At 36.0% G+C, this 25,715-nt stretch overlaps 1 protein-coding gene across 2 annotated transcripts in view; it reads left to right on the top strand.

Annotated features, from left to right (window-relative positions):
- LOC136041597 (soluble guanylate cyclase 88E-like) overlaps positions 1-25,715 on the top strand; it is a 129,948-nt gene that overhangs the window by 92,616 nt on the left and 11,617 nt on the right. For both annotated transcript variants that reach the window (XM_065726305.1, XM_065726313.1), the window contains 5 exons: positions 2,254-2,419; positions 8,084-8,210; positions 11,605-11,809; positions 19,501-19,647; positions 23,559-23,691. In XM_065726305.1, coding sequence (XP_065582377.1) covers positions 2,254-2,419; positions 8,084-8,210; positions 11,605-11,809; positions 19,501-19,647; positions 23,559-23,691 — 778 coding nt within the window. The remainder of the gene's footprint in view (positions 1-2,253; positions 2,420-8,083; positions 8,211-11,604; positions 11,810-19,500; positions 19,648-23,558; positions 23,692-25,715) is intronic.

Genomic DNA, 25,715 nt, shown 5'->3' with positions numbered 1-25,715 from the left:
TGAATAGATTTCGGTGTCATTTATATACATTTTCTTGATGTATATAATGACATAGGGGAGAGTCACAGCAGCCCGCTCTAACATTTTGCTAAAGATACCACGATCCATAAAGTTGTCCACAAATCTGGCTGTACAAAATTCTGTATCCTTGTAATAGGTTTTGCCAGAAATAGGAAAGGGTGCTTATGCCTGAATAGTCGACTTCAATGCATCCAAGACTAAAGAGCTATTGGTCATCAATCGAAGGTCTTGCTTTCACATAATGATTTTATCTTGAAGATTAAGTAATCAAAAGAGTCCGATCCGTCTGCGCAAAAAAACTGGATGAGATTCCTTGCTCTAAGAGCCTGTTACCGTTCGCCCTGACTTTCTCTTTGTACATGTTTTGTGTTAAGCCTATTTCCCAAATACATATACCCACTTTTCTACAGGAACTATTAAAACCCTATTCATACTGCTGTAAAAGATCGAAAATGAGCCCTCAAAAATTGAATCCCCATTTTGGATTGAAGGTAACCTTGGGGCTGAAGGACCAGATGTAGCACTAATCGTGTATCTTTACAGACTCTAAGTGGCAGATTTCATGCTGCTTCAAATGCCATTTTCTATAACAACATTCAATACCCCTCCTCCGAAGAGCTACCTCTACTTAAACCACCGTTTGCCAATCAAAACAGAGAACCTCTACTGGGAATGATCTTCCAACGGGCATTATCCTCTTGAAAACCCGTCTGTCGTTTCCTTAAAAAGGAAGCTCAACGGACACAACTCTGGAGAAAAAACACATGTAAATGGTTCACTAGTGGCATATCAAGTCCTATGCTTTTAGCAACCTGGCACCTTCGATTAAAATAAAGTAATACAATAATTTGCTTATATAAATAATATATTTTAAAAGTAAAGCATTGATTGGGTGTCAGGAAATAGAGAATACAATTTTAAGAAGAAAATAGGCGTGTTTGACGGTAAATGTATTTTGACACCATCTTTAAGGGAAGTCACATCGTTTTTTTTTGGTTTTTTTTTTCGTTTTTTTTTTCGTTTTTTTTTTTTTTAGAAAAATTCTTCCTGGCACATACCATTTTAGAATTTCAAGGGGTTAACAATTACAGGGTATAATCAATGAAGAAGAAATAAAACTAAAGCGGTGATAATGCAACGGTTTTGCATTACTTCTATCCGGTTTTTCTACTTTTATTGTTGCATTATTTTTTGTTTTACTCCATATTGGTTTAAGACGGAGACTATCAGTTCAGCAGCATCAATTATACAGCTAAGGAATTGTATAGGTGTCGCTCCATCAGTTCTACTAGATATCATTGAATTTTCACTTGGTAACAGTTTCGTCCAATAAGTGTTTGAACGGGCAGAAATGGAACTTGCTGCGGCACAAGCTCTGTTGTTACTTAAAAAGAGCCCTAGAACTTCAAAATCCATTCAAATAGACTTCTTTCGACATTTTACGACCATGCATTTGGTACGATCGCCCACGAAAAAGTTATTAGACGGACATTTGTGAGCATTCTTCTAGGAGAAAACAGACAATTTTATATTATTAAGGTATAAACCTCAGAACTTCACTCGTGAGCCCTGAGAAATTTCAAGTTTTTTGTGCACTCTTCATTAATGTCACATTCCTTTTCAAGCTCTTAACACTCCCTCTTCTTAAAATGAAGCAAATTTTCCAGTCTTAATAACTTAGGATGGGTAATTTTAATCCTAATTTTTTTTTTATAAATGCGAAATTAGCATGCGAATTAGATTAATTCATTTATCTGTTTTCTTCAAAAATTTATTTTTCTAAATCTCCAGTTACTATCGGCACAGGTCTCCCATTGACCACTGACTGCTTGTCACCGAATGCTTTGACTTATACCAAATCATTTAAAACCCGGCATTATAAACTGTAAATTCTTTTAAGCAAAACCACACCGCTAAGAGGTTATTCCTCTAATCTGAGACCTTTCGTTGCTGATTACTTTTTTTCGCTCAAGGCTCTCAGGCATAAATACCAAAATACAATAGATCTTCTTCAACTAGTTGCATAACATCGCTAATGCTAATTACTCAGGGCCAAAATCATTAGCAGAAGACCTTGGTGTGGTCTTTGAGACAGGGCCGTTGGAAGGAGGAGGAATTAAAAAAATTCGCCAGAAATACGAATATTTTATAGAATGTACGCAAATAAATACGAACAAAATACTCTGAAAACTGTAAAAAGCTATTCCATTCTCAAAATTGGATAATTTTCAGATTTTAGCCAGAAGAAACAATATATTTGAATTAATATCTCAAGCTGCTGTTGAAGAGCTCAGGAGAGGCTCCTCGGGAAAACAATCGAGATTAAGCAATGGGGAAATCATGCCGTTTAGCAAGGAAATTGTGCATTCAAAAGGCAACCGACCTATTCATCTAAAAGGTATACTTAAATTTAGGATTTATTAAATTAGAATTTTACGCCATTTTCAACACCTGGCAACAAATAATGTGTAATGATTCATCTCCCTACTTAGTTGCACATAAATTACAAATCCCATAGGAGCTTATAGTGCAAAAATATTATTTTGTCTGGATTAGAGGCGAAAAGGCTTAGCCTCTTATTCTCCCAAAGCTAAAATTGAAATTTGAATTTCTTTTGTCTTCATTCCTTTCTTTCTCCAACAATACTTGGAAGTTTCAGATCCCTCCCTTAAGCCGTTCCCAAGATGTTGCTGACATATTATTTCAACAAACTGAATACACTTATCGAATCGCTCGATTTATGAACACACGTGTCACTCAATTTATCCCTCCCACAAGATAAAATTTAAAATTTAGTTGACCCCTTCTACTTTCACAAACCACCTTATAATTTTGACTTTATCCCTAAAACCATTCGCAAGATAGTGAAAATAATTTGAAAAGCCAGGTGCACATAGTGTCTTTAGATTTACTCAGGTACGTTTGTCGTTTTTAAAGTTTACTTTTGGAAATCTCTGTGAAATTTGAGCTAATGAACAGTCCGTACAACCTTGCTCAAAATACAACTAATAAGGAGCTAAAGCTTGTTGTCCATTTCCAAGCCTCCTCTTCCCAACAAAACATACAATTTTCTAGCCCAGAGAATAATGTATGAAAGCTTCAAGGTAATCAGGCACAAGCGATAAAACATGCCCCCTCCTCTCCTTTCCATTGCAAAACTTATGGGTAAGCAATAGGTAATTAGCATAATTTACGCCCCTTGCCCCAGGGGCTGCGCGATTCAAGTCATCCACTGAGGTATTTGTTGCAATTCTCGATTATTTTGAATGAAAGGATAATCTAAAAATTTTGAACGGGGGGCAATAAAAAATGCATGGGACTGAGCCAGTTACACTACAATCACTTTTTCTTTTTAAAAAGGATATTCAATTCCCTCTTCCCAAAACCCATTTTTGTTCTTGCGACATTGCAGAGTAGTTCTTTGATAACTTAGATGCGCGTAGTTTCTTTTTAATTAGTTCTACTTTTTCTGCAAATAATTTTTCAACGTTCACTTCTCCCCTCAATGCATTAGATGGATAGATTAGAATGGAATCTTTGCCCAACAAGAACTCATGCAGCATTCGCCACCATGCCCCAGCACTCGGCATGCGGCAGGCTTTTATGTATGGGTTCTCATTGTCGCTTGTCTTCTAACCGTAGACAATTTGAGAAAATTTGCTATCTTTTCTTATTGCGGTCTTTCCAAATTTATTTGATTATTAAAGCAAGTTCGATTTCTAACAACAATATCTACTAAGCTTCAGAGTTTTGGGTTTCTTTTTCAAGGTTTTTGATTTGTTATAATCCCTTGTTTAAAAATATACAAATATTTTTGCAATTACCAGCCACCGGGCCCCGGCACTTGGCACGCGTTAGCCTTCGATATATTGCTGTCTTTTCGTACTATTGTCTTTTCAAAGATATTTCATTATTAAACCCAGTCCAATCCTAACCACGATTTCTACTAAGCTTCAAACTTTTGGTTTTACTTTTTAAGATTTCTCGATTGTTGTAACCCCTTGTTAAAATATATACAAATATTTTGCAATTACCAGTTTTTTGCTTTTTCCGCAATTTAATGTCTTTTCATATGTCCTCTGTTCAAAGATATTTGATTATTAAAGCTAATATTTCCAAAATTAAGGCTCTTAACGAATTTTCTCAGATTTCTGAGTTATCTAGATCGTTTTTAAATGCGAGAATATCCCAAGATACCAATTTTCCTGAAAAAATACGGAGCCGTTTTAAGAAAAATAAACAATTATTGATCGTTTATAAAGATAGTATATATCGTTATAAGATAGTATATATATATAACCTAGCCCCCTTCAGGCCGACTCAGCTACGCAAAGTTCCCCTCTTTACACCCTCCCAGGAACTTCCCATTTCTCTTAAATCTTTCTTTGCGACCCCTACTACCACCCCGACCGCGGACAATCTGCTTTCTGTTTAGCCCAAGAAGGTTGGCTGAATAGGACAATCTTCGGTAATCTGTCATTCTTCATCCGCAGAATGTGCCCTAGCCATCTGAACCTTTCTCTCATTACAGTCCTAGAAAGCGGGATTGAACCCCACTTTTCGAGCAGTCTTCTGTTTGAAATACGGTTAGTCAGCCGGGTATCCAAAATAATCTGTAGTCAATTTCTCTGGAAAACTTCTGGCAGATCTTCCTTTGTTTTTCGGAGCGCCAATGCTTCAGAACCATATTTGACCACTGTCATCACTGTAGCTTCCAATATCGTAGTCTTGGTTTGCGGAGTTATGTTCCTATTCTTCAAAACTTTTTTCAACTATGAAAAAACGCCATATTCTACTTTAAAATTTTCACTGTCTCCACGGTCTTTACTAATAATTATTTTTCAAAACTTTTTCCACAAAACAAGTTTTTCAAAGAAAATTAAAGAGCTACGTTATGTCAAAATGAGCAAAACTGAAGCAAAATAACCTTCAACGTGCAAAATTACCACAAATCACAATCAGTAAATAAATGAAACTCAAAAAGAACAGAAATTATAATAAATAGCAGAGTCAAACTCAAAACGAACAAAAATTAACATGAGTAGGGCTGATAAACTCCATGCCTTCTCAAGACTAGAACATAATTTGCAATTTACTGAAACAAATGGCCTTGGATTGTCAGTTTAATTGACATATATCGATACATATTTCTTAAAATTTTGATAAATTTTCATTCATGAAAGAAAAAAAATGAAACATTTAAAGCGAAATTTGAATTCAATAATGCGCAGATTATGTTCTAGTCTTGAAGGCGTAGGGGTTATCAGCCCCTATCTCGTCATTCAATTTAGATTGAATGACGATATTTTTTTAAAGGTCACTTTCATATAAGGGTTTTTAGTGTCTGTCCTTTTTTCTTAAATCTTGTAGTAGTGTAAATAATAATATGGATGCTAATATTGGTACTAGTATCCGGAGTACTTATCAGAGGCAACGTTACAGCGTTGCCTATAGTAAAGGCCATATGGCTCCAATATTTTATTATTACTTTTTTTTCCCAGAGCCAATTCATATAAAAGGGTTGGTCGTATAAACTTCAAAAAGGAATCATTCGATTGGAAATTGGAAATTCTATTGCCCTTTTTAAGAGTCAAAAGTAATCAGAGGGCGAATAGCCCCCCCACGCATTATTTCTCAAATGGATCCGACAAACATTTTTGAGGTGGTCATTTTGGTAAAAATAGCTCAAAGATTAGATAACAAAACTCCGGGGTCGATACAACCCCATATTGAATGGGGCCAGGCGCTGTAAGTTTTGCCCCGGGGACGTACATGGTTCGTATAGTAGGGATGCTAATACAGACTTCAGAGAGGGCTCATTTAATTGGAAATTGAAAGCTTTAGTTCACTTTTTTAAGATTCAATAGGTATCGGCGGGTAACTAGCCCCCCATGCTCTTCTTTCCCCCAACCCATCTGGTAAAAATTCTTAGATAGCCATTTTGTTAAAAATAGTTGAAACATCAGACAACAAAACTCCGGGGTAGATACAAATCCCCCAGAGCAGCAGGACAAGTGTTTTAAAAAATGCCCCGGGGGCGCATAAGGTTCTTATGTAAGGGATGGTCACATAAACTTCAGAGGTGGCTCATTTGATTGGAAATTCAGAGTTATAGTTTCCTTTTTACGAGTCGAAGGGCATCTCTGCCTTCTTTTCGCCCTCTTTCTACACCCTCTTTTCGCCAATAGTTATCCGATCCAAAGTTTGAGATTACTAGTTTGTTTGAAATAGTCCAAAGATCACAAAACAAAAACTGTGGGGTCTAGCTCCTTGTGGGGTCATTGAAAGCTCTAGTTCACTCTTTAAGAACCGCAAGGGACTGGAGGGTAACTAGATCTCCTGCTCACTTAACACCAAATCCATCCGATCGAATTTTTAAGGGAACTATTTTGTTAAAATAAATCGAAAGATCAGATAACAAAAACTCCAGCGTCAACATAACCCCCAGAGCCCGTGGGCAAGTGTTGTATATTATGCCCCGGGGGCAAGTAAGGTTCTTGTGCGAGGGTTATTATAATAGTTCAAAGATTGGAAAAGCTCGACCCCCGCCCCCCACTCAACAAAATTATGAACGATATTTTATTCCAAAAATTATGGCAGCTCACCCCTGGTCCACCGTGGCCTGAACCCCTACCCACCAAAAAACAAAAACTTATTAACAATAACACATTCCATAACTTATGGGAGCTGACCCCTGGTCCTCCATGGCCCAATATCCCTCCACCTCAAAAAATATCGATGGTAAATCATGAGAGCTAACCTCTCTTCAAGGCCCGACCCCTCCCCCACCCGAAAACTTACTACAGATATTTTATTACAAAAATCATGAGAGCTGACCTCTGGCCCTTTCTCCATGGCACAACCGCCACCCCCCTGCACCTAAAAAACTTTTTAACGATATTTAGTCCAAAAACCATGGAAACTCAGTTTAATTCTATTAGTTCTTTCCAAAAATATTCAAGACACCTATATTCTTCACTACCAACGAGAGTTTGGCTCTGTCCGTTTCCCTAACGGTAAAAGCATACGACCTGCTACGTACTTGGCACTTTACTAAAACGAATTTTATTTCAAATATTTTCTTTTGTACTTATTACAAACATTAAAAATAAAATAAAAGTTGCAGTGAAACCAGACCAGGAATTACTAATAGGCCGGCTAGGCCCTGCGGCTTTCACTAATCCCCTTTTTTGGGATTTTCCCGAAAATCTTGCAAAGACGCAGTGGCAAAAACGCATAGACCTAGAAGTGTCAAAGCTTTAAATCCGGTCCTGAGTGGAATAAAGCCTTGAGCTAGTGAGCTTTCAGCAATTAATATCATAATATATCAAATATTAATAACGTTAAATAAAGCGCCGACGATGCAGTACGTTTTAGACTTTTACAGCAAGAGAAGGAGGCAAATCCCAAACTGTTGTTTGTAGTGACTTTTGTTCGTTTCAAGCTTGATTTGGATATTCAATTAAATTTCACTTGTTTTAAGAGTTATTTATTCATTTATGTTAGTACCTATTCTATGTTTGTTTGCTATAATTGTTTATTAAATTTCTGTTCGTTATGGGTTTCATTAATGCTTCGGTAGCAAAATATATTTGTTCGTTTTAAGCTTGAGTTGTACATTTAATTTAGGCTTTACCCGTTTTAAGTATTATTTATTCATTTGTATTAGTACCTGTTGTATGTTATTTTGCTATGATTGTTTATTAACTTCTGCTCGTTTTTGATTTTACGTTTTCCTTAATAGTAATTTCTGGTGATTTTGAATTTGAGTTATTGTAGATTTCTCTTTCTTCAGATCTCAAGTTTAACGTAATGGCGTTTACTTTTCTTTAAAGAACTTCTTTTTCTTAAAGTTTTTTTTTTTATTTAATGAAGGTAAAAGCCATAGTACCTCTACAAATTTTCAACTAGGTAAAAGACGTAGTACCTTTTTATACATTTTTTCCTAGATTTTTTTTTACCAAAATCTACCAATCACAAGAGGTTTTGGAACACGTACTTTCTGTGGCTTGTTATTTGTTGTATTGAATGAAATTTTTTTTAAATCTTCTTTCTCCCTTAGGTCAAATGCTCTACTTAAGTGAATGGAATAGGATTATCTATCTCGCCTCACCTGTCATGCCTGACCTAGATGCCCTTACAGATTCAGGACTATTCATAAACGACCTATCCATGCACGACTTTTCACGGTAACTAGCTATGAATTCCATTTTTGGGCCCAAGATAATGTAACCCCGAGGAAGCTGAACTTGTTTTGAATTTTGAAAAAGGTTATTTATCAGATTTTAAAGTTGTCAAACTTTTAAAAATTAAGCCCTTTGTCTTTCTTTCTTGAACTTAAACAAGGATTGCATTTTCTTAGATTTTTGAAGATCCTTTAAAAAGCTGCAAATAAAAACTATATTAATGTCTGATTGCCTAACATCATTAATCATTAAAACACAGAAGTGGTGAAAACAGAAACATATGTGCATTGACTTTGTTTCGATTGTTAAGTTCTGAATAAAAAAAAAATTATTAATTTTCATGACTTTCATTAACTGTATGTTTTTTTTTTATTTTCATAAAGTATGCGAAATAGATCAGAGCCATCCACTGTCGCATGTAGTAAAGAGTTCCAATCCTTTTGCATTATTTCTCATTCATTTTACTTTCAGCCACTTCGTATGGAAGGAGTGATCACAGAAGCTTTGGATAGGAAATCATTTTACTGAAACTATTTTTTAGTGGTGTTTTAAAAGTCAAAAGTCATTCGAGAACAATCAGCCCTCCTCCCATTACTTTTTCACTTACCCACCCCCCATAATTGCTAAGGACGTCTGATCAAAATGGCGAGGTAGCCATTTTGTTACAAGTAAACAAAAGGTCCAATAAATAGACCTCCTGAGATGGCCTGGCCCCCATAGCCACTGTGGCAAGACCCATAGATGATGCAAATCACCAATTGTTTAAACATCTTTTCTTACAAAGTAAAGGGGGGCTTGTTTGATATTAGGTTTATTATTGACCTAAAACTTTCAGGGATCCTTATCTGGGTCAGAATCATCAAATATCTTACTGAATGAGTGGGTGGAGCAGGTGGTTTCAAAATGGTCATCGCTGGTCAGTTGGAAACTTACAGTCGTTCTTGGGCAAGAAAAATCTAAAGCAAGAAAAAAAACCTCTGTGACTTACCCCCCCCCCACACACAAGAAAAATTCGGCCCATAAAAGGAATTTTTTCTTAGGACTGGATCGAAGCTGATTCCATTAAATGCTTTGGCTGAGGGGATCCAAACACGGAAGAAAGCGTAGAAAATTTATTGCCTGAAAAAAATTGCTTGAGTCAATCAAAAGATACTAAGTAAGCCAAAGACGAGTTTTCAAATTATCTTCGACGTCTTGGGAATTGCTATAGGGTCAACTTAAAACTTTCAAAAGGGTTGGAGGGGGTGAAATGGATCTCGAGTTCAGACTTAGGGGGACGGGGAGGTAGACGAAAAGACATTATGTGTATCCAGATCTTTGAAATAGTGTATCTGTGATATCTCGGTGACGACTTGAGGACGAATTTGGAGCTTTCAGGTATTGATGGAGAAAGAAAGGGAAGGCTAAAATAAGGGAACTTCAAATCTTGCTCTGGGGGAGGGGAGGGGAAAGGGCTACACAATCTTTGTCATGGAACCATTTTTTTTGCATCGAAAGCTCCCATGGGACCTACAATCTATGCACAGTAAAGTAGTAAGGTAAATCAAATGACACTGTGTATTGTCCGGATATCAAAATGACGTATCTGCAATGATTCCATGACATTTTGGGCGGGGGTGAACATTTATACATCAAAGTTCAACTTGGAGGAGAAGTCAGAGATGGCCTAAGTATATTTTGTAACATAAAGATAAATATGCATCTACATATGAATAAATAAATCCTAGAATAATGGAAATTAAAATGAACAGGCAAGTCAAACCTAAGACGAATAGAAACTGACACAGAAAGTAGTAGGGCTACAGCCCTCTAAACCTTCAAAAGGCTAAGATTTCTTTACTGAAGACTAAAAAATACTTTTGACGTTTTCTCTGTTTTGATTATAACATCGAAAGTTCAAAATTACTAAAATATACAGGAATTAGTATCATTATTCAGTCATCTTGATTATCATGGCGATCTTTTTCTATCTCTTTCTCTATGTTTTGTCAAATAAGAACCGAGCTATTCAAAATGCATATCGGTTTCAATAAAATACAAACGCCACTTAATTCGTTTCGAGGGGTTGAGAGGGAAGGGGAAGAGTATTACTCTTATTTATAAGACTTGATTAGCCTCGTAATATGATTTTTTTATGTTATTGTTGATTTTACGACAAATAAATAACACACTGTTAAAAATTCAAATATTTTTCAGTAAAGGACAAATGACGTTGTAGCCATTACGTCGTTTAGGGGGCAATATCCCTGCTCCTGTTTTGAACCATTTCTGTTCGCTTGAAGGTTTGCTTAATTATTCCTTTAATTTCTATTCGTTTCTAGAATTTATTTATTTATCCATAGCAGTATGTTTTATCTTTATGTTCAATACGATTACTTAATTGAACTTTTGTTCATTTTGGGTTTCATTTCTTCATTGATAATAATTTCTGCTTGTTTTAAGTTTGAGTTTCTATAAGACTTTATTCCTGCTCGTTTTAGGTTTTAAATTTCTCCCATCCAAGGAATCGACCTTTTATGAAATTTAACATAAAATTTGTAATTATATATCAAACACAGAAAAAACCTTCGGCATTTTCTTCGTTAGAATGTAGTAAAGAATAAAAAAGAGGAAGTGAGGCAGCAAAATTACACACATATGATATCATACCCCAAAAAGGTATTTTACAAATCTAATAAAATTAGATTAAAATTAGGTAAAAATTAGTAAGGGGTGAATGACCCCTCTCCAGTTGAAAAAGCTTGGGAGAAATAAAAACCATCATATGGAATTTGGGTTAATTTTAGGTTTACGTAAGATAAATTACATATCTCAATTCCGAAAGTGAATTCGAGGTTTTAGTCTATTATAGCTGAAGTTCCGTCCTTATTGAAAAGATTATCAGCTCTGTCCTCTGTCATTCATGTTAACAGAAATACACCTACAAGTCATCGCCTTACGTGTTTGAGCTTTGTTGGTGGGTCAGCGATATCCACACACTTTTTAAATTTTCTTGTTGCTTTTGTCTTCATGATGAGATGTGTATTTTCTTTGGATGATATCTTTGTCACTTATTGATAGTGCATCTAAATTGTAAAAATATGAAGCTATTGGTACCAAAAAAATCTAGCTTTGGCAAAACAAGTTTGTCCACTTATGCAAAATTTTACAGCAACAGGGGGAAAATTCAAAAGTAGTTTCAAAAATTATCCGAACAACTTTTGATGTTGCTACCGCCAAGTTGGAAATCAGACACTCGTCACCCTTTGTTTATGATAAATGATGCAGTATTTGTATTAGGCATTAAGTTAAGCATAAACACACTCTTCTAAAAATAATTGGTCTGAAGTTCTCGAATACAGATGTGCTCGAGTGTAGGTCAATGCTGTCACTATAGTTTAATTTTGTCGAAATATAGGGATCTCATGATGGCAGGAACTCAGAAGTCCGTAGAACTAAAGCTTTTACTAGACCAAGAGAGAATAAAATCTCAAAAACTTCAGGAGTCAATGAAGAAATTGGACGAAGAAATGAAAAGGACAGATGAGCTACTATACCAAATGATACCGCAGTCAGTAGCGGACAGGCTTAGACTTGGTGCAAGTCCGTTAGAAACATGTCAGGTAAGTGAGCATTATATAAGTAGTTGTTTGATCATGGCCTGATTAAGTGAAGGGGTTGCTTAGAAGTCCGCTTCACAGGTTTACGAGTCTTGTTGGGAATATTATTTTTTGGGATCGGGGCTTTCTTAGAAAAGTTTCCGGGATCTTTTGGCATTCAAGTAGGCTCTACAAAAAATGTAACAAGGACAAGTTCTTCACGCTTCCATTTTTAGTCTTAAAAAGCTTCAATTTATTTGGGCAGCAGGAAAAAAAATACCTTTTAATAAATATGAAAGTAAAAGCTTTATTTTTTTATCTTTATTTTATACATTTTTTTAACAATTTTTCGCCTTCGTGTAAATTTTCAGTACAAAACTTTCAAAACTTGTTGCAATTTTATAACCTTCCAAAGACTTTAAAAGTTTAGCATTTCAACATTCATTTCTATTGGAATCCATCATTGAAGATTTGATCTTCAACCTAATGTACTGTGACCAAATCAATAAAAGTGCTAAATTAATAATGTGAATTTATTAGATTCGTCCACTTTTAACAGGACTTACTGCGCAGCTTATGTAAATTTTCAGCTCAATTTAACCACAACAGGAGAAGTAGGTGATAAATTCATTTCAAAATATCAGGAAGTTTTGGTGTTTGGGAAGATTTGATCTTCAACCTAAACCTGTGACCTAAACAAACAAGGTTAAATAAAAGCGTCTAAATTTCCGTAGAATATGGGGTCATTGCTAAAAACAGGACGAATTTTACCAAAATATAAATAGGATTTATAGATAACCGTGCTGTCGTAAAACATTTTATCTTGGGAAATCTATATCAATAGCATATCCAAGAAAAAATCCACTAGCTATTCCTGTTCTGAAAATGGTACTTGCAATTCTCACAGTTTCCATATCTAGCTGAATTGCAACATCGTTCTGCGTCTTGTATATACATCCCAAGGGTCTCTTAACGAAGTTTACCAGAGAAGTGCTGTCAGTGTTTGGAAATAATTCCTAATTCTACTCCGAGGCTGAGCTCTTTAGCTATGCTTTGGAGTTAAATTGAGATAGACATTGGTGATCACTTGAATTGACCAAGCGTAATATCAGTTGATATTTGCTTTCGCCTGGATTACCACCAAACTAACTAATGAGTAATTTTGATGCATAGCATAAATATATTCGTTGCTTCTACTGTATTATGATAAGATAGTGATTGACTTGTTGGATAATATTATGAATGACGAATATGATCGTGAGAAGCGTAGAAGGCAAAAATGTGATTATTCAGGCAGAGACAGAACCCTCAAGAAATGCCCAAACTCAAGAGTTTCTAGAAATAAGGTCGCAAATAGCTGGCATGTACTTTTCGGCATACCCTGCGCTTAATTTTTTGGATTTTGTTGTAAAATTCACTAGCCAGTTACAAAATTTGGCTGATAACTTTAAAATAGTGGGAATTAGCATGTTTGTCTCAAAAAGGCAGTCAATAACCAGTGATTTGAATATTTTGAATATTATACCTTCAGATTATAAGATTAAATTTGAGAAAACACCATTGAAAGCTCTGAAAAAAAAAGAACAAAAATTTACTTTGGAAGAATCACCCGTTATAAGGAAAGAAGTGGATATTTTATTGCATAAAGATTTTATTGTTGAAGTTCCGAGTTCAGAACAAAGGAATTATTTTACGTTCCTTCCGATTTTACGGTCCCGAAAAAAATGGTTCTTCTGGATTTATTCTGAATCTTAAAGAATTAAACAAAAGCGTTAAATACTGCCATTTTAAAACAGAAAATAGTCTGTGGTTCTTTTAATGACAAAAATTATTATGTCTAAACAACATTCATGAAACAGTAAAATCACTGTCAGAATTGAGGGTTTGTCATTCAACTAGAAAATATAAATAGAATTTTAGGGTTTTCTGTTAGATTCGCAATCCATGCGTATTTTCCTGCCGGAAAGAAAACTTAAAAAAGTTCGGGATGTCGTTTCAAAGCTTCCTAGTCCAGAATCGACCACGATTCAAGAATTGGCTGAAACTCTAGGCGTGTTTCAACCTTCCAACAGTGCATAGTGATCGTAAAACAAATCTTTGCTCTCGGAGCCTCGAGTTTCGAACTTGCGCTCAATATGGCTCTTGGAGCCCTGAAATTAGTTCTAGGAACGCAAGATCTAGCTTTCGGAGCCCACAAATAGGCTCTAGAGCCCCCCGAACTGGCTCTGCGTGCCCCATAAGGAATCCATGACCAAAGAAATGACAGAAAACGGAAGGCTTCTCCGAAAAAGCACAAAGGCAAAAGATGAAAACAAAGCCCATCAAATGTCACTCTATTTAAAAAGGGTTCTGAAGAACTTATCAAATTTTCAAACAGAGCTATTTCTGAGCCTCTGGAAATAGGAAAGATGAAGGACTTACTTGAGCACCACTCTAGGCCTGTGAATACCGATAAATTGTTGTTACCAAGGTTAACAGTAAAATTTTGGCTTCTCTCTCATCAAGGGCTAAACAGAGGGATGCTAAGGCATTTTAATTGCAACGGACTATTGTCCACTCAACCTTTTATGTTTTAGATGTAGCAAATGCTATTCTTTAGCTTGAAAATCATGAAATCAAAGAAAAGGTCGTCAAAAACCTAACAGTTGACACGCCTGCCTCACCGATTACGATTTCAGTCTAAAAAGACCTCATTCAACGATATTCGAAGTGAGTCCAGATCTCATGGTAGCATCAGCTTTATGTGCTCCTGAAGTGAAAGTGACAGAGTTTCTTTTTGGCAGGCATGTTGCCAAAACACCATCCAAAGCCAAATCCGTGGTGGATTTGGATCTTTTGTTATCGTCAATGGCTGAACGAGACTCCCAAACTATCGCAGAAATTAGGGCCTTTAACCGGAAAGTGGAGTCGTTGAGTGCTCAAGCACTAAAACACGCGCAGGCCAATTTTGCGGCCAAGCTAACTTTATCATTCGATATAAGTTCGGAACTGCAATAGTGGTCGGATATTCCCAATCATTCTTCTAAAGCAGTTGAGCCTAGGTTAGTTGACAAAAAATTGTGTGTGATGATGCATCCAAACTAGGCTGTGGGTGATGTATCAAGACTAGGCTGGGTATTTGTGGGTGAATATTCCATGAAAACGGCCACAGGTAAATGGTCCTCAGAAGAAAAGGGATTTGACATCAATGTTTTAGAAACAAAAGCTGTTAGATCAAACAGTTTTGCTCAGGATAGCAAAGACATGCATGCTCGACTGTTATCAAGGAGGCACACTCGTGCCTCTATAAAGAGGCGACACACGACAATGTTAAGCGATCTTCGGTTCCAGTGGTCGCAGAGGGATGGGGAGGGATGCATTTCGTAGCCCAAGCTCCAACTAAGAAACCTGCAAAATTTCATCCCCCTCCAACTTTTCCTTCATAGGGAAAATCTGGCCGAAAGTTTCGACTCGTCAACCCCAGCCCCCCTTTAACGTTGTCCGATCGGGCTGAAATTCACAAGTTAAGGTCCCCTACGGCCCAGGAGCTTATCCGCGAAATTTCAGCTCGATCCGATAACTCCTTCCCTGTTTTCCAGAAACCACGCATTAGCTATTAATTACCGGATTTCTCTCCATAAGAGCCCATGTTAATTTGAAATTTTTAAAATTTATTGAGAAGTTATATTTACACACATGCAAGTTATTAGCTCACTTGGTAGAGCGTGACACTTTTAATCCTCGGGTCAAGGGTTCAAGTCCCTTACGGGCGGTTTTTTTTCACAACATCAAAAAAATTTTGATAACACCTGGACAGCTTATCATTTGAGAGATAACAGAATATTAGCTTCTTATGAGCAAAAGAAACATTTCGGTCATTCTATCTATTTTTTTTCTATTTTATACAATGATTTAAAAGCGGGGGGGGGGGGGTTCCTCTCCTAATTCCTGTACGAGGAGTACAGGAATTATTAAATTACATCCACCATGGATAATAGAAAAACGTACAGAAATAATATGAAAAAAACTTCGTTTTCTTAAAGAGTTAAAGAGGCTGCGTCCCAAAGTCGAACCTTAAAACGTACAGGAATTAGAAGAGGCAGTTGGGGGGCTGCCGCCCCCCAAACCCCCAGCTTTTAAAGACTCTTTTGTACAGGTTTTTTGTTTTTTTGCTAACCCCCCGCTCTTGGCTTGGGAAAGGCCCTCTTTTAATTAACAAAACATTGAAATGAATGAATAATGGAATAACTTCGAAAAATGTTAAACACAAGAGGACAGGAGAACCATTGCGCCGAAACTAGTAATTAGTAACAATGAAGTCCCCCCCCAAAAAAAACCTGTACAAAAGAGTCTTTAAAAGCTGGGGGTTTGGGGGGCGGCAGCCCCCCAACTGCCTCTTCTAATTCCTGTACGTTTTAAGGTTCGACTTTGGGACGCAGCCTCTTTAACTCTTTAAGAAAACGAAGTTTTTTTCATATTATCAGACAATAAAACCACAGTAGCTTACATAAATACAAAGAGAGGATCGAAATCTGAGTTTTGTAATAATTTCGCAAATAAGGTTTGGCAGCTGGTGTTGCAGGGTAGTAGGTGGTTATCTGCAAAAGATGAACCTAGAGTGGCAAATATCACTGGTGAAGTATCATGATAATATATAATGAAAAATATGGAAATTGAATATACAAACTCATGAACTCTTTTGTATCTTGGTCGATAGAAAATGATTTGTTTGCAATTAGTTAACATTTTCATGTTGAACCATTTGTTTCTTGGAAACCAGATCCAGAAGTTTTCTTTTCGTAGACGGAATTGCAACGAGTTCGAGGCCTCATTTCTTCTATGTATTCCCCCATTTAGTTTGGCTCTGAAGAGTCTTAAAAGTAGAAACAGAACAGGCAACTGGTATTTTGATCTTTCCAAGCTGGACCACATAAGTCTAATATCCGTTACTACTAAGGCTTTTAGTATGTAGTCCCATACTTCTACCAGATAATATTTTTATTTTGTCTCTACCAAAGAAACCGATCTTGCACCATCCATTGTCGAAGACGTTACGCCTAGCCGCTTGCGTCGTCTCCGGCAAGGTCTTTACAGTCAAGGATATTCTCCTTCCATTGTCGATATTACCATGGATGGATGACGGGACTTGGTTAGGCACCAGTAAAGGGTTTACATTAAAAATGGGTCAACCTTTGTGGAAGAAACGGGATCCAGCCCTTGGACACAACTCTAATAGAGACCTTGACCTCTCATGGAGTTTCTTCATTCAGGTGTTGGATATAGTGTATTAATGCAGCAAGCAGTGCTTTATCGACAATTTTACCAAGCCTTCAGTTAGGCAGTATTAAATCACAAGAAGCTAATGAGAAGTGTATTTGAATGACGGCCTAATCTTCTCAAGCTTTTCTAGTATTTGGGATGGAAAACGCGTATTCGATCTATTTAAATTACCAGCTTTCTATATCGAAAATCTTCAAACAAAGACACTAACACAAAAATTCGCAATTTTATTGATTTTATCAGCTTGTGAAAGAGTTAGATTTAGGCCAGTTTGTCGCATAGTAATATGAAACATAATGATGATGAAAGTTTTGTTTTTCAAATCAATGTGTTGTTAAAAACAACGAAACCGTGCAACCACAAATCAATGGTAAAATTTTGGCCTTCCTTCTGTCCGGTGACGCAGCTAGCTATTATATCAGAATGACTAAATATCAAAATAGAGGCAATACAGTTTTTCTTACATATTGTAAGCTTCACATTACTGGGTCCAAGTCATCTATTTCTAGATGGATCTAAGAAGTGTTATTTTTTGCAGTTATAAATCTCAGTGTCTGTAGTGCTCATAGCACCAAGTCTACCTTAATGTCCCACCTTAAAGCAAGGCTCTACGACAAGCCATCTACTCCAAAAAAGGAGCACCTGGGTAGCTGAGAGTTCAACTACCCTCCCGATTTCCCTTCCCGTTGAACTCTCAGCGCTTCACCATGCACTTAACCATTGCATACTACAACGAATTTGAAACAAGATATTACTCTTAGTAAATCCAAGTGATCGCGGATGTCTATCTCAGTTGGAAAACCAAACTAATTTAAAAATTTTCAGGTATTTTCTGGTTCGAATTAAAAAAATAAAATTATTGCTCAGACATCATCTTTATTTAGAATTTTCAGGAATTATTCTAGTTTCAGTTGACCAATCAGATTTTTTTCGGTAAACCCCCAGCATTGAAGTTACTGCATTTTACATAAATATGTCTACAAGCTTCTTATACTTGTAAAGGTTCTTCGTAAAAATATTGTTTTTTTTAATATTTTTTTATTAATTACAAAAGCGCGTAGATACGACAAATTCCTGGTGTTAATAACATGAGCTATAACATGTGTTATAGAAAACTGCAGTCTTTCGTAAAAAATCGATTACATTAAAAAAAAAAATTATTTGATTACCAAAGGTTTTTAAACGCATCAATTTACTTTAAAATAAGCCATGAAGTAACTCTCTACGATGTCTCAGTGCCAAGCTATCTGAGGAGAGAAAGAGAAAAAAAGATGTCACATTTAGAAAATCGTAGTTGCAGCCTTTTTTTTATTTTCAAGCCAAAATATGTTCCTTGTTTTTCAAACCAAGAGACAGTAAGTTTCCTATATAGGGGTTTCGTACAAGGGGGTTCGAACAGTGTTCTTCTTGTTTGATATGACTCTTACTTTAGGGGATATGAGCTATACATGTGACGTAGAGAGCTTAAGAGCTTTACTTCTTCAGCTGGACCAATGTACTACTATTAGGGGGGTCTCATCAGCAGCAACGCTCTCAAGGCTGAGAAAATTTTGTAGGTTGTCCCTAAGGCTGGTCATGTCTGACCCTTAGGCGCAACTAACCGTGTGATCTGGGTTCAAATCCGTATAAAATTTTACCAGGGGCTGCCAGTGGCATCCGAAGAAGATGAAGATATATTTTCAAAGTTTATGGGGTAATTTTAGACGAAAGTGGCACTTGGTGAGTAACGGCAAGGAGGATAACAAAAAACGTTTGCGCATCAGAATCAGAGAATATAAGACATGATTTTTACCAAGGCACAATTGAATATGAAAATAAACTTCAGTTTATTCTTCAATTGTTTTGAGCAATGAATCGACAATGAAAAACTATAAAAATTTACCTGCTACCTGGTTGGTGTACGAGCAATGGTTTCAGCTACTTACCAAAAGCTCGTGGGCTCGACCACTGATTTACAATATAATTTCACGACAGTCTTTGCTCTCCATCAATTCTGTTTCTCTCTGGTTCCCAGCCTTTAGTGTGGAATAAGACCTTCTTCAGTTAAGGGTAGGTTATTTTAAATTTTTTAAGTTCTTGTTATATTTATCAAGATGGTACAGAAACCGGAAGATTATTTCTCGTTTTGAACTTGTTGATCCGCTAGTACTGCTTGACGACATTATTAAGGATCAAAGGGTTGATACTCCGAAAATGATGCACCAGTAATCCTCTCATTTATTTCTTCCCCGATTTTTAATCAGTGGACATTGCTATGTTATTTATGTTGTATTTTGTTTGTGTGTCCTTGTTGGTCATATTATTTTTGTTCTTTACTCTGCATTTATTTATTTTTTATTATTGGGGTTTGCAAATAAACTTACTTGCTTACTATATTGACGGTAATTTTTTCTAGGATTTTCTTTGTATTATTTACCTGTAGTTATTCTCATAACGAAATGCCATTGTCATTTTAGAGTTTTGACATCGTAACCATATTGTTCTCCGATGTTGTTCAGTTCACAGAAATAAGCAGTCGCATTACCCCCATGGAAGTAGTATGTCTACTCAATTCAATGTACTCGGTATACGACCAGCTTACGGAGATACACAAAGTATACAAGGTAATATCAGCTTAAATTTGTGTTATTATCGACTTCAATATACTGACACTGAAAAAGACGTAGTAGGGTTGGACTGGGGTAATGGTGTTCACCTAAGATAAAATGAGACTAAAAATTATCATAAACATAAAATTCAAACGTAATCATGTTAAATCGCTAAAATAGTATATTTTACCTATTGCAGACTTAAATTGAGCCTTAATCAGGCTTACCTAAAGGTATTATGAGTTGTTTTGCAAAATCAGCTTTGACCAATATTACCCCCTATTCTAGGGTAATGGCAGTCAGTAATGTCATGTTCTACTAAATGGCTGTAAATTAAGAAATGTGAGAAATTTCAAAGACATAAACATGTTAAACTGAAATCGTTATATTTATATCGTTCCATAATTCCGTATTTAGGAAATTACAAAAATGTAACTGAAAGTATGGACATAATTAGAAGTCAATAATTTGAAAAAAACAAATATCTTTCCGTACTAAAAAAGGCTAACAAAATTTAAGCGCCAATACATTTAACTTATGAGATTTAAGTACTTTAAGTCAATTTTACTTTCTGCAGCACATGTCAAATGAGTACCTATCAGGAGTGTCCCATCCAGAACATTCTTGATGTGCCCATAATGCACAGGAAGTGCACCGATACCTCATTTCCCCATCTTTCCTGGTGTCGCAATAGAATCAGGTTTCTTTACCCATATTTGTCAAAAATAGCTTACTTTTTCATTCGTCTTCGCAAATGTTTTCCTCATCAGTCGAAGTGTCAGAGTCAGATTCAAAAAGTTTCCTGCTCATTTTCTTTTTCACCACTTTTTGTATTTTTTCTTTCAGTAACAGCAGGCTTTTTCTTTTCTCCATCAAATTCTTTTTTTACTTGCTTAGTTTTTTGGTTCTTTTCTTCTTTCCTTTTTAGCTTTTGCTTGATCTTGGTTTCTTTTTCTTCTCGCTTTCTTTTTTTTTCTTGAAACAGGATTTTCATCGGTGTTGAAGTCAAGATCTGAGAATTTTGCTTTTGCCTCGCTCCTTTTTTTCGTTCATCAGCCCAACTACTGCATCCAAGTAGAGGAGAAATCTCTTGTGTAGACACATTAATTTATGTCTTAGGCTGAATATAAACTTTTCAAGTTGGGCAAAGGATTCTAAGTTTTGTTCAGTCATGACTTCGTATTGGTCTACTTCTGTGATAACTTCCTTTGCGTTAGCTTTCAAGGAAGTGTCCACACAATCAGGCGTTAACGCTTGATTCTTCTGGAGGATGTCCTCTGACAAAAAATCTTCATCTATGAAAACTCCTGGATTAAGAGGATGGATCCCAGTGTTTTTGAACCCGCCTGTTGCTTTTGCAATGGTAGCAACTGGTGAATAGGCCTGATTGAATATCAGTGCTACAATGTAAGGTTTTTTTCCAAGTTCCTGGTTTTCATGAAAAATTCATATTCCCTTTTGTAAGCAGCCTTCAAGGGCGAGTAAAATACTGCATCCAGAGGCTGAAGCCTATGTGACGTATGAGGCGGCAGTGACACCATAACAATCCCTTTCTCCCTACAAATATCATAGGTATCAGCTGAGCAATGAGCGGAATGGTTGTCCAGAATAATAATCATTTTGTTGTCATTAATTGCATGAGTAAACTGAGCGAAGTGTTTTAATCAAACAACAAACAGTTCTTCATAGATCCAGCCTGTCTTAGAGCATGAGTAAACAGATCCAAGTGGTTCGTTTTTTCTAAGAGCGGGGACATACGAGATTAAGGAAAAATGAACATTGGTGGAGCGTAAAGCCCTCCCTAGCTCATTGCACACACAACTGTAATATTTTTGCCCCTATCCCAACTTGTTATAGAACCTAAACGCTTTTGGCCCCGTTCTGCCAGCATTAGACCAAGGTCCTGAACAGTAGTGATCCCTGTTTCATCTACGTTCCAATAATTGGTGTCTTTAAACTTGTATTTATACTTAGCCTGTTCTAAATTTTGGAAGAAATGATTTACTTCCTCTTTATTAAAGCCCATGGCTCTTCCGATGCTTGTGGCTTTAGATTTGCGCACACTAATTTTGTTTCTGCTAATAAACCCGTAAATCCAGTTCAGGCCAGCCATTTTTGTTTCTTTATCAAATCCATGGCTTGATTGGTTTCTTTCTGCATATCCAATGCAATTTTTCTTAATTTCAGTGCAGTGATGCCGTAGAAAATCTTTGATAAAGTTTTTACATGGTCATCTAGAGCTGCTTCGTGTGCAGGAGGGAAGACACACTTCATGCCTAAGCTGGGACCAGAATCAATCCCACTCTTCATTCGTTCTTGCAACGTACTGAATGGTATTTTGAATTAATCTGCAGCCTTTCGGATCGATAAACCTCTAGTAATGACTGTTTTTGCTTTTTTTTTAATTCCCCTGCAGTCCATTTAGCTTTCAACTGTTTTCCTTATGTATTTTCTGGGCATCTGAAACATAGATAAAAAAATATCAAAAATACGGGCACTAATGGCGCAATGTCGGTCACGACTGCTATTGCCTCAAGTGCGGTGACCACCATTACCCCAAGCGCATGGTCGTTATTTATCGGGAAAAAATCAAAATATCGGTGCTTAAACCTTAATAAAATGCTACATGGTACAACAATATGGCTTACCTTGTTATTGCGAGATAAGTCTCGTTCTGCGTAATGTAAACAGAAAGAGATGATAGTGGATTAAACTAGTGTCTGTCATATATGGTGAAACGTCGAAACAGTCTTTCTTACACAACAGACAAACAAAGACAGGCAAGATGGCGAGCGCTCCATTAGTATTTCCATAAACTGTCTTGAGATAGCAGCAATAATCGGTATGAATCTGTGTTATCGACTTTACACACAGTGACCGCCTTTACCCGCTGGCCACGATTATCCCAGTCTCCCTACTTCGCAATAGTTCCCTCAAGAAATAAGATCACCTCCTTAAATAACCCAAACTATAAATTATAAGAATTGTCGTGTACTTTTTAGAAGAAGTTTTTTTTTTACCTTCTCATTGAATGTTTCTTATCCGAACTAGAATTTTATCTTCTTTCTTTCAAGTTTTAGGCCAATTTTGTCACAGAATAGCAATTTGTAATTTGACTCATAAGCCAAGTACTATGGTTCTTTGAAGTAGACCTACGGTCCTGGGTGGATAGTTGGGAGAGTTAACCAAACTTATTTTAAAATTATCAAAACCTTAGATCTCCAGAGAATAATAGACATAAATTGACCGGTCTAAAGCTAAATCATATGTATAAACGAATAACTGCAAAATTATACTACTTAAAAAGGGAGTGGGCTGCATAAAAATTACATTGTAGAATACAATGCTCCCAGGAACTCAAAAGTGGAGGAAAATTTGATATTATTTCTGAGAAGTATGGTGGCAGATATTTCTTTATTTGCATTTGCAACAATTGAAAAAATCCATTGTTTTTATTGAAAAAAATATTAACAATAGTAAAAAATCTTGACTTTATTTACCTATACGTACACCACAATGTAAACTGCTTGTCACTGCGAAGCAGAGCTAAATAGGTTTCAAGAGCGAAGGTTCTACTGTTGTGCCACTAAAAATTGCCATTCCCGTCTAGTCACAATTTATACTAACTGTAGAAATCAAGAAGTAAATTTATCAGTAAGGATAAGAAAATTATCAGTAAGGAAAAGGAACAACCTGGAAAAACACAGTCAATCGATTGTCAATCAAAAACTGTCTATCGAACATGGTCAGAAAGCGTATAATAAGACCGGGCATTATGAGTAATATACTGAATCCACTGGACGTTAAAATATTGTTATTACCTGATTTCAATAGTCAATATTTTTACCGACCGAGTAATCCAAATAATATCTAAAGGTGTCGAAAAATATCACTGAACTTGTCCTTAATTTAGACTAAATTCATAGGTTGAAACAGTTGGAGATGCATATATGATAGTTGGAGGAGTTCCTGAACCCTGTAGCGATCATGCAGAGAGAGTCTGCAGCATGGGTCTGGGAATGCTTCAGGGTATACGAGGAGTTGCTGAGCCATTCTCAGGTAAAAAAAAATTGAATTATTTCACCAAACAAATCGTCCCCTGACGTTTTTGGCGGTTTTATCGTATCTGAAACTTTTTCAGGAAGTAGAGTTAAGAGGGCCATCTAATGTGAAATTTTTTGTTCCATCTGGTTCTGTCGACCATTTTATTGTATCCCAACTAAGAGTGCCTCAATTTTAGATTTCTCGTTTATCGTATCTCACATTTTGCTGTTTTGTTAAGAGCGGTTTTGTCGTATCTCATATGGGGAAATTGCTTGGGCATTTTTGTCGTAATTCCGTCGACGTACACTTTTGAAGAAGAAAAGATTTGGTAAAAGTTTCATAATGAGTCACAAACGGACATTAATTATATTTCCACAAGCTCCACAATATTTACAGGAATCCTGTACCTCATTTTCGTGGAATTGACTAATATTTTGTTCCAATAATATAATATATATTATATCTTATATTATATATATTATATTATATATTGTACATATATAGAGTATAATTTAATATTATCAAATATCTGATTTGTTATGATTTTTGTTGCGTATCAGTGGTCAGAATAAATCTTGGCTATGATCGTATTTTAGTAGTGCTTCCTTGTAACGCAGCAGCCTGTAGGTAAATTTTTCGCAGTTCATATTATTTACTTACAAATAAAGTGAACATACCAATCGATGCCTTTTTTTATGTTCTTTACGAATATAATAATCGCTTCTATCGCAAATTCAAATTTAAGCACTTTTTGACCTCACCTAACTAACCCAGCCTAACCTAACTAACCCAACCTTTCCTAACTATAAATAATTTTGGCGCTGATAAAACGTAGTATTATTTTGTCAAAAACGACCGAAAACGCATACTTTAATTGAAAATTTGGCGTCAAGGAAGAAGAAAACGGTAAAATAAAATTTATTTATCCAACTTAATCGTTGAAAATTGGTGCTTGTGGATTATATAACATTAAAAAAAGAATTTATAATGAAATAAATAAAAAAAAACAAGTTTTTTTAACGGAAAATAAGGAGCGGCATTAAAACTTAAAACGAACAGAAATCACTTCGTATATGAAAGGGGCTGCTTTCTCATCAACGCCCCGCTCTTTACGCTAAAGTTTGACTCTTTTTCTCAACTCTACTTTTTAAAACGGTAAAAAAAACTTTAGCGTAAAGAGCGGGGCGTTGATGAGGAAGCAGCCCATTTCATATACGAAGTAATTTCTGTTCGTTTTAATGCCCCTTTTTGCTTTCCGTTAAAAAAAGTTATTTTTTTTATTGAATTTCTGAACGTTTTTGAATCAATGCATGTTTTGATTTGGCTCTCCGCAGATGAATAATTAAAACGAAATTTGCATATTTATTTTTTTTGGCTAAATAGCTTTCTCACAGTTTTGATCGAATGATTTCGAGAAAAAAAGGAACGGGGCAGGAGGCCAAGTTGCCCTCCGATTTTTTGGTTACTTAAAGAGGCAACTAGAACTTATAATTTTTTTACGAATGTTTTTATTAGTAAAAGATATACGTAACTTACAAATTAGCTTACATAACGAACTTCTGTGTTCTCATGTTTTTATTACGTATATGAGGGGGTTCACCCCCTCGTCAGTACCTCGCACTTTAAACTAAAGCTTAAATTTTGACCCAATTTCTTGAGAATGACTCCTGAATCACAAAAGCCGTAGAATAAATAGTTGAAATTACTAAAATACTTTAGCGTAAAGAGCGGGGTATTAGGAGGAGGTAAGCCCATCATATGCGTAATAATTTTTGTTCGTTTTAAGTTTTAATGTTTTTCCTTACTTTCAGTTGAAAAAACTTTTTCATATTTATTTTTTCATTTTTTTTTTTAATAATGCTAGAAAATTCTGCGCTCCCTTCATGAAAATTTTCTTCCTCCAGGACAAATTCCTCCAATGAAAGTTCCCCCAACATATCCCTATCTTCTCAACCCCCCCCCCCAACCTAAAAATCCCCCTGAAAACGTCTGTGCACTTCCAATTAACCATTACTATGTGTAACCACTGGTCAAAGTTT

The sequence above is a fragment of the Artemia franciscana genome, chromosome 2 (genome assembly GCF_032884065.1).
Source record: "Artemia franciscana chromosome 2, ASM3288406v1, whole genome shotgun sequence".
Taxonomy (NCBI): domain Eukaryota; kingdom Metazoa; phylum Arthropoda; class Branchiopoda; order Anostraca; family Artemiidae; genus Artemia; species Artemia franciscana.
Note: the sequence above shows the minus strand (reverse complement) of the source record. Positions and strands in the feature narration are given on the sequence as shown.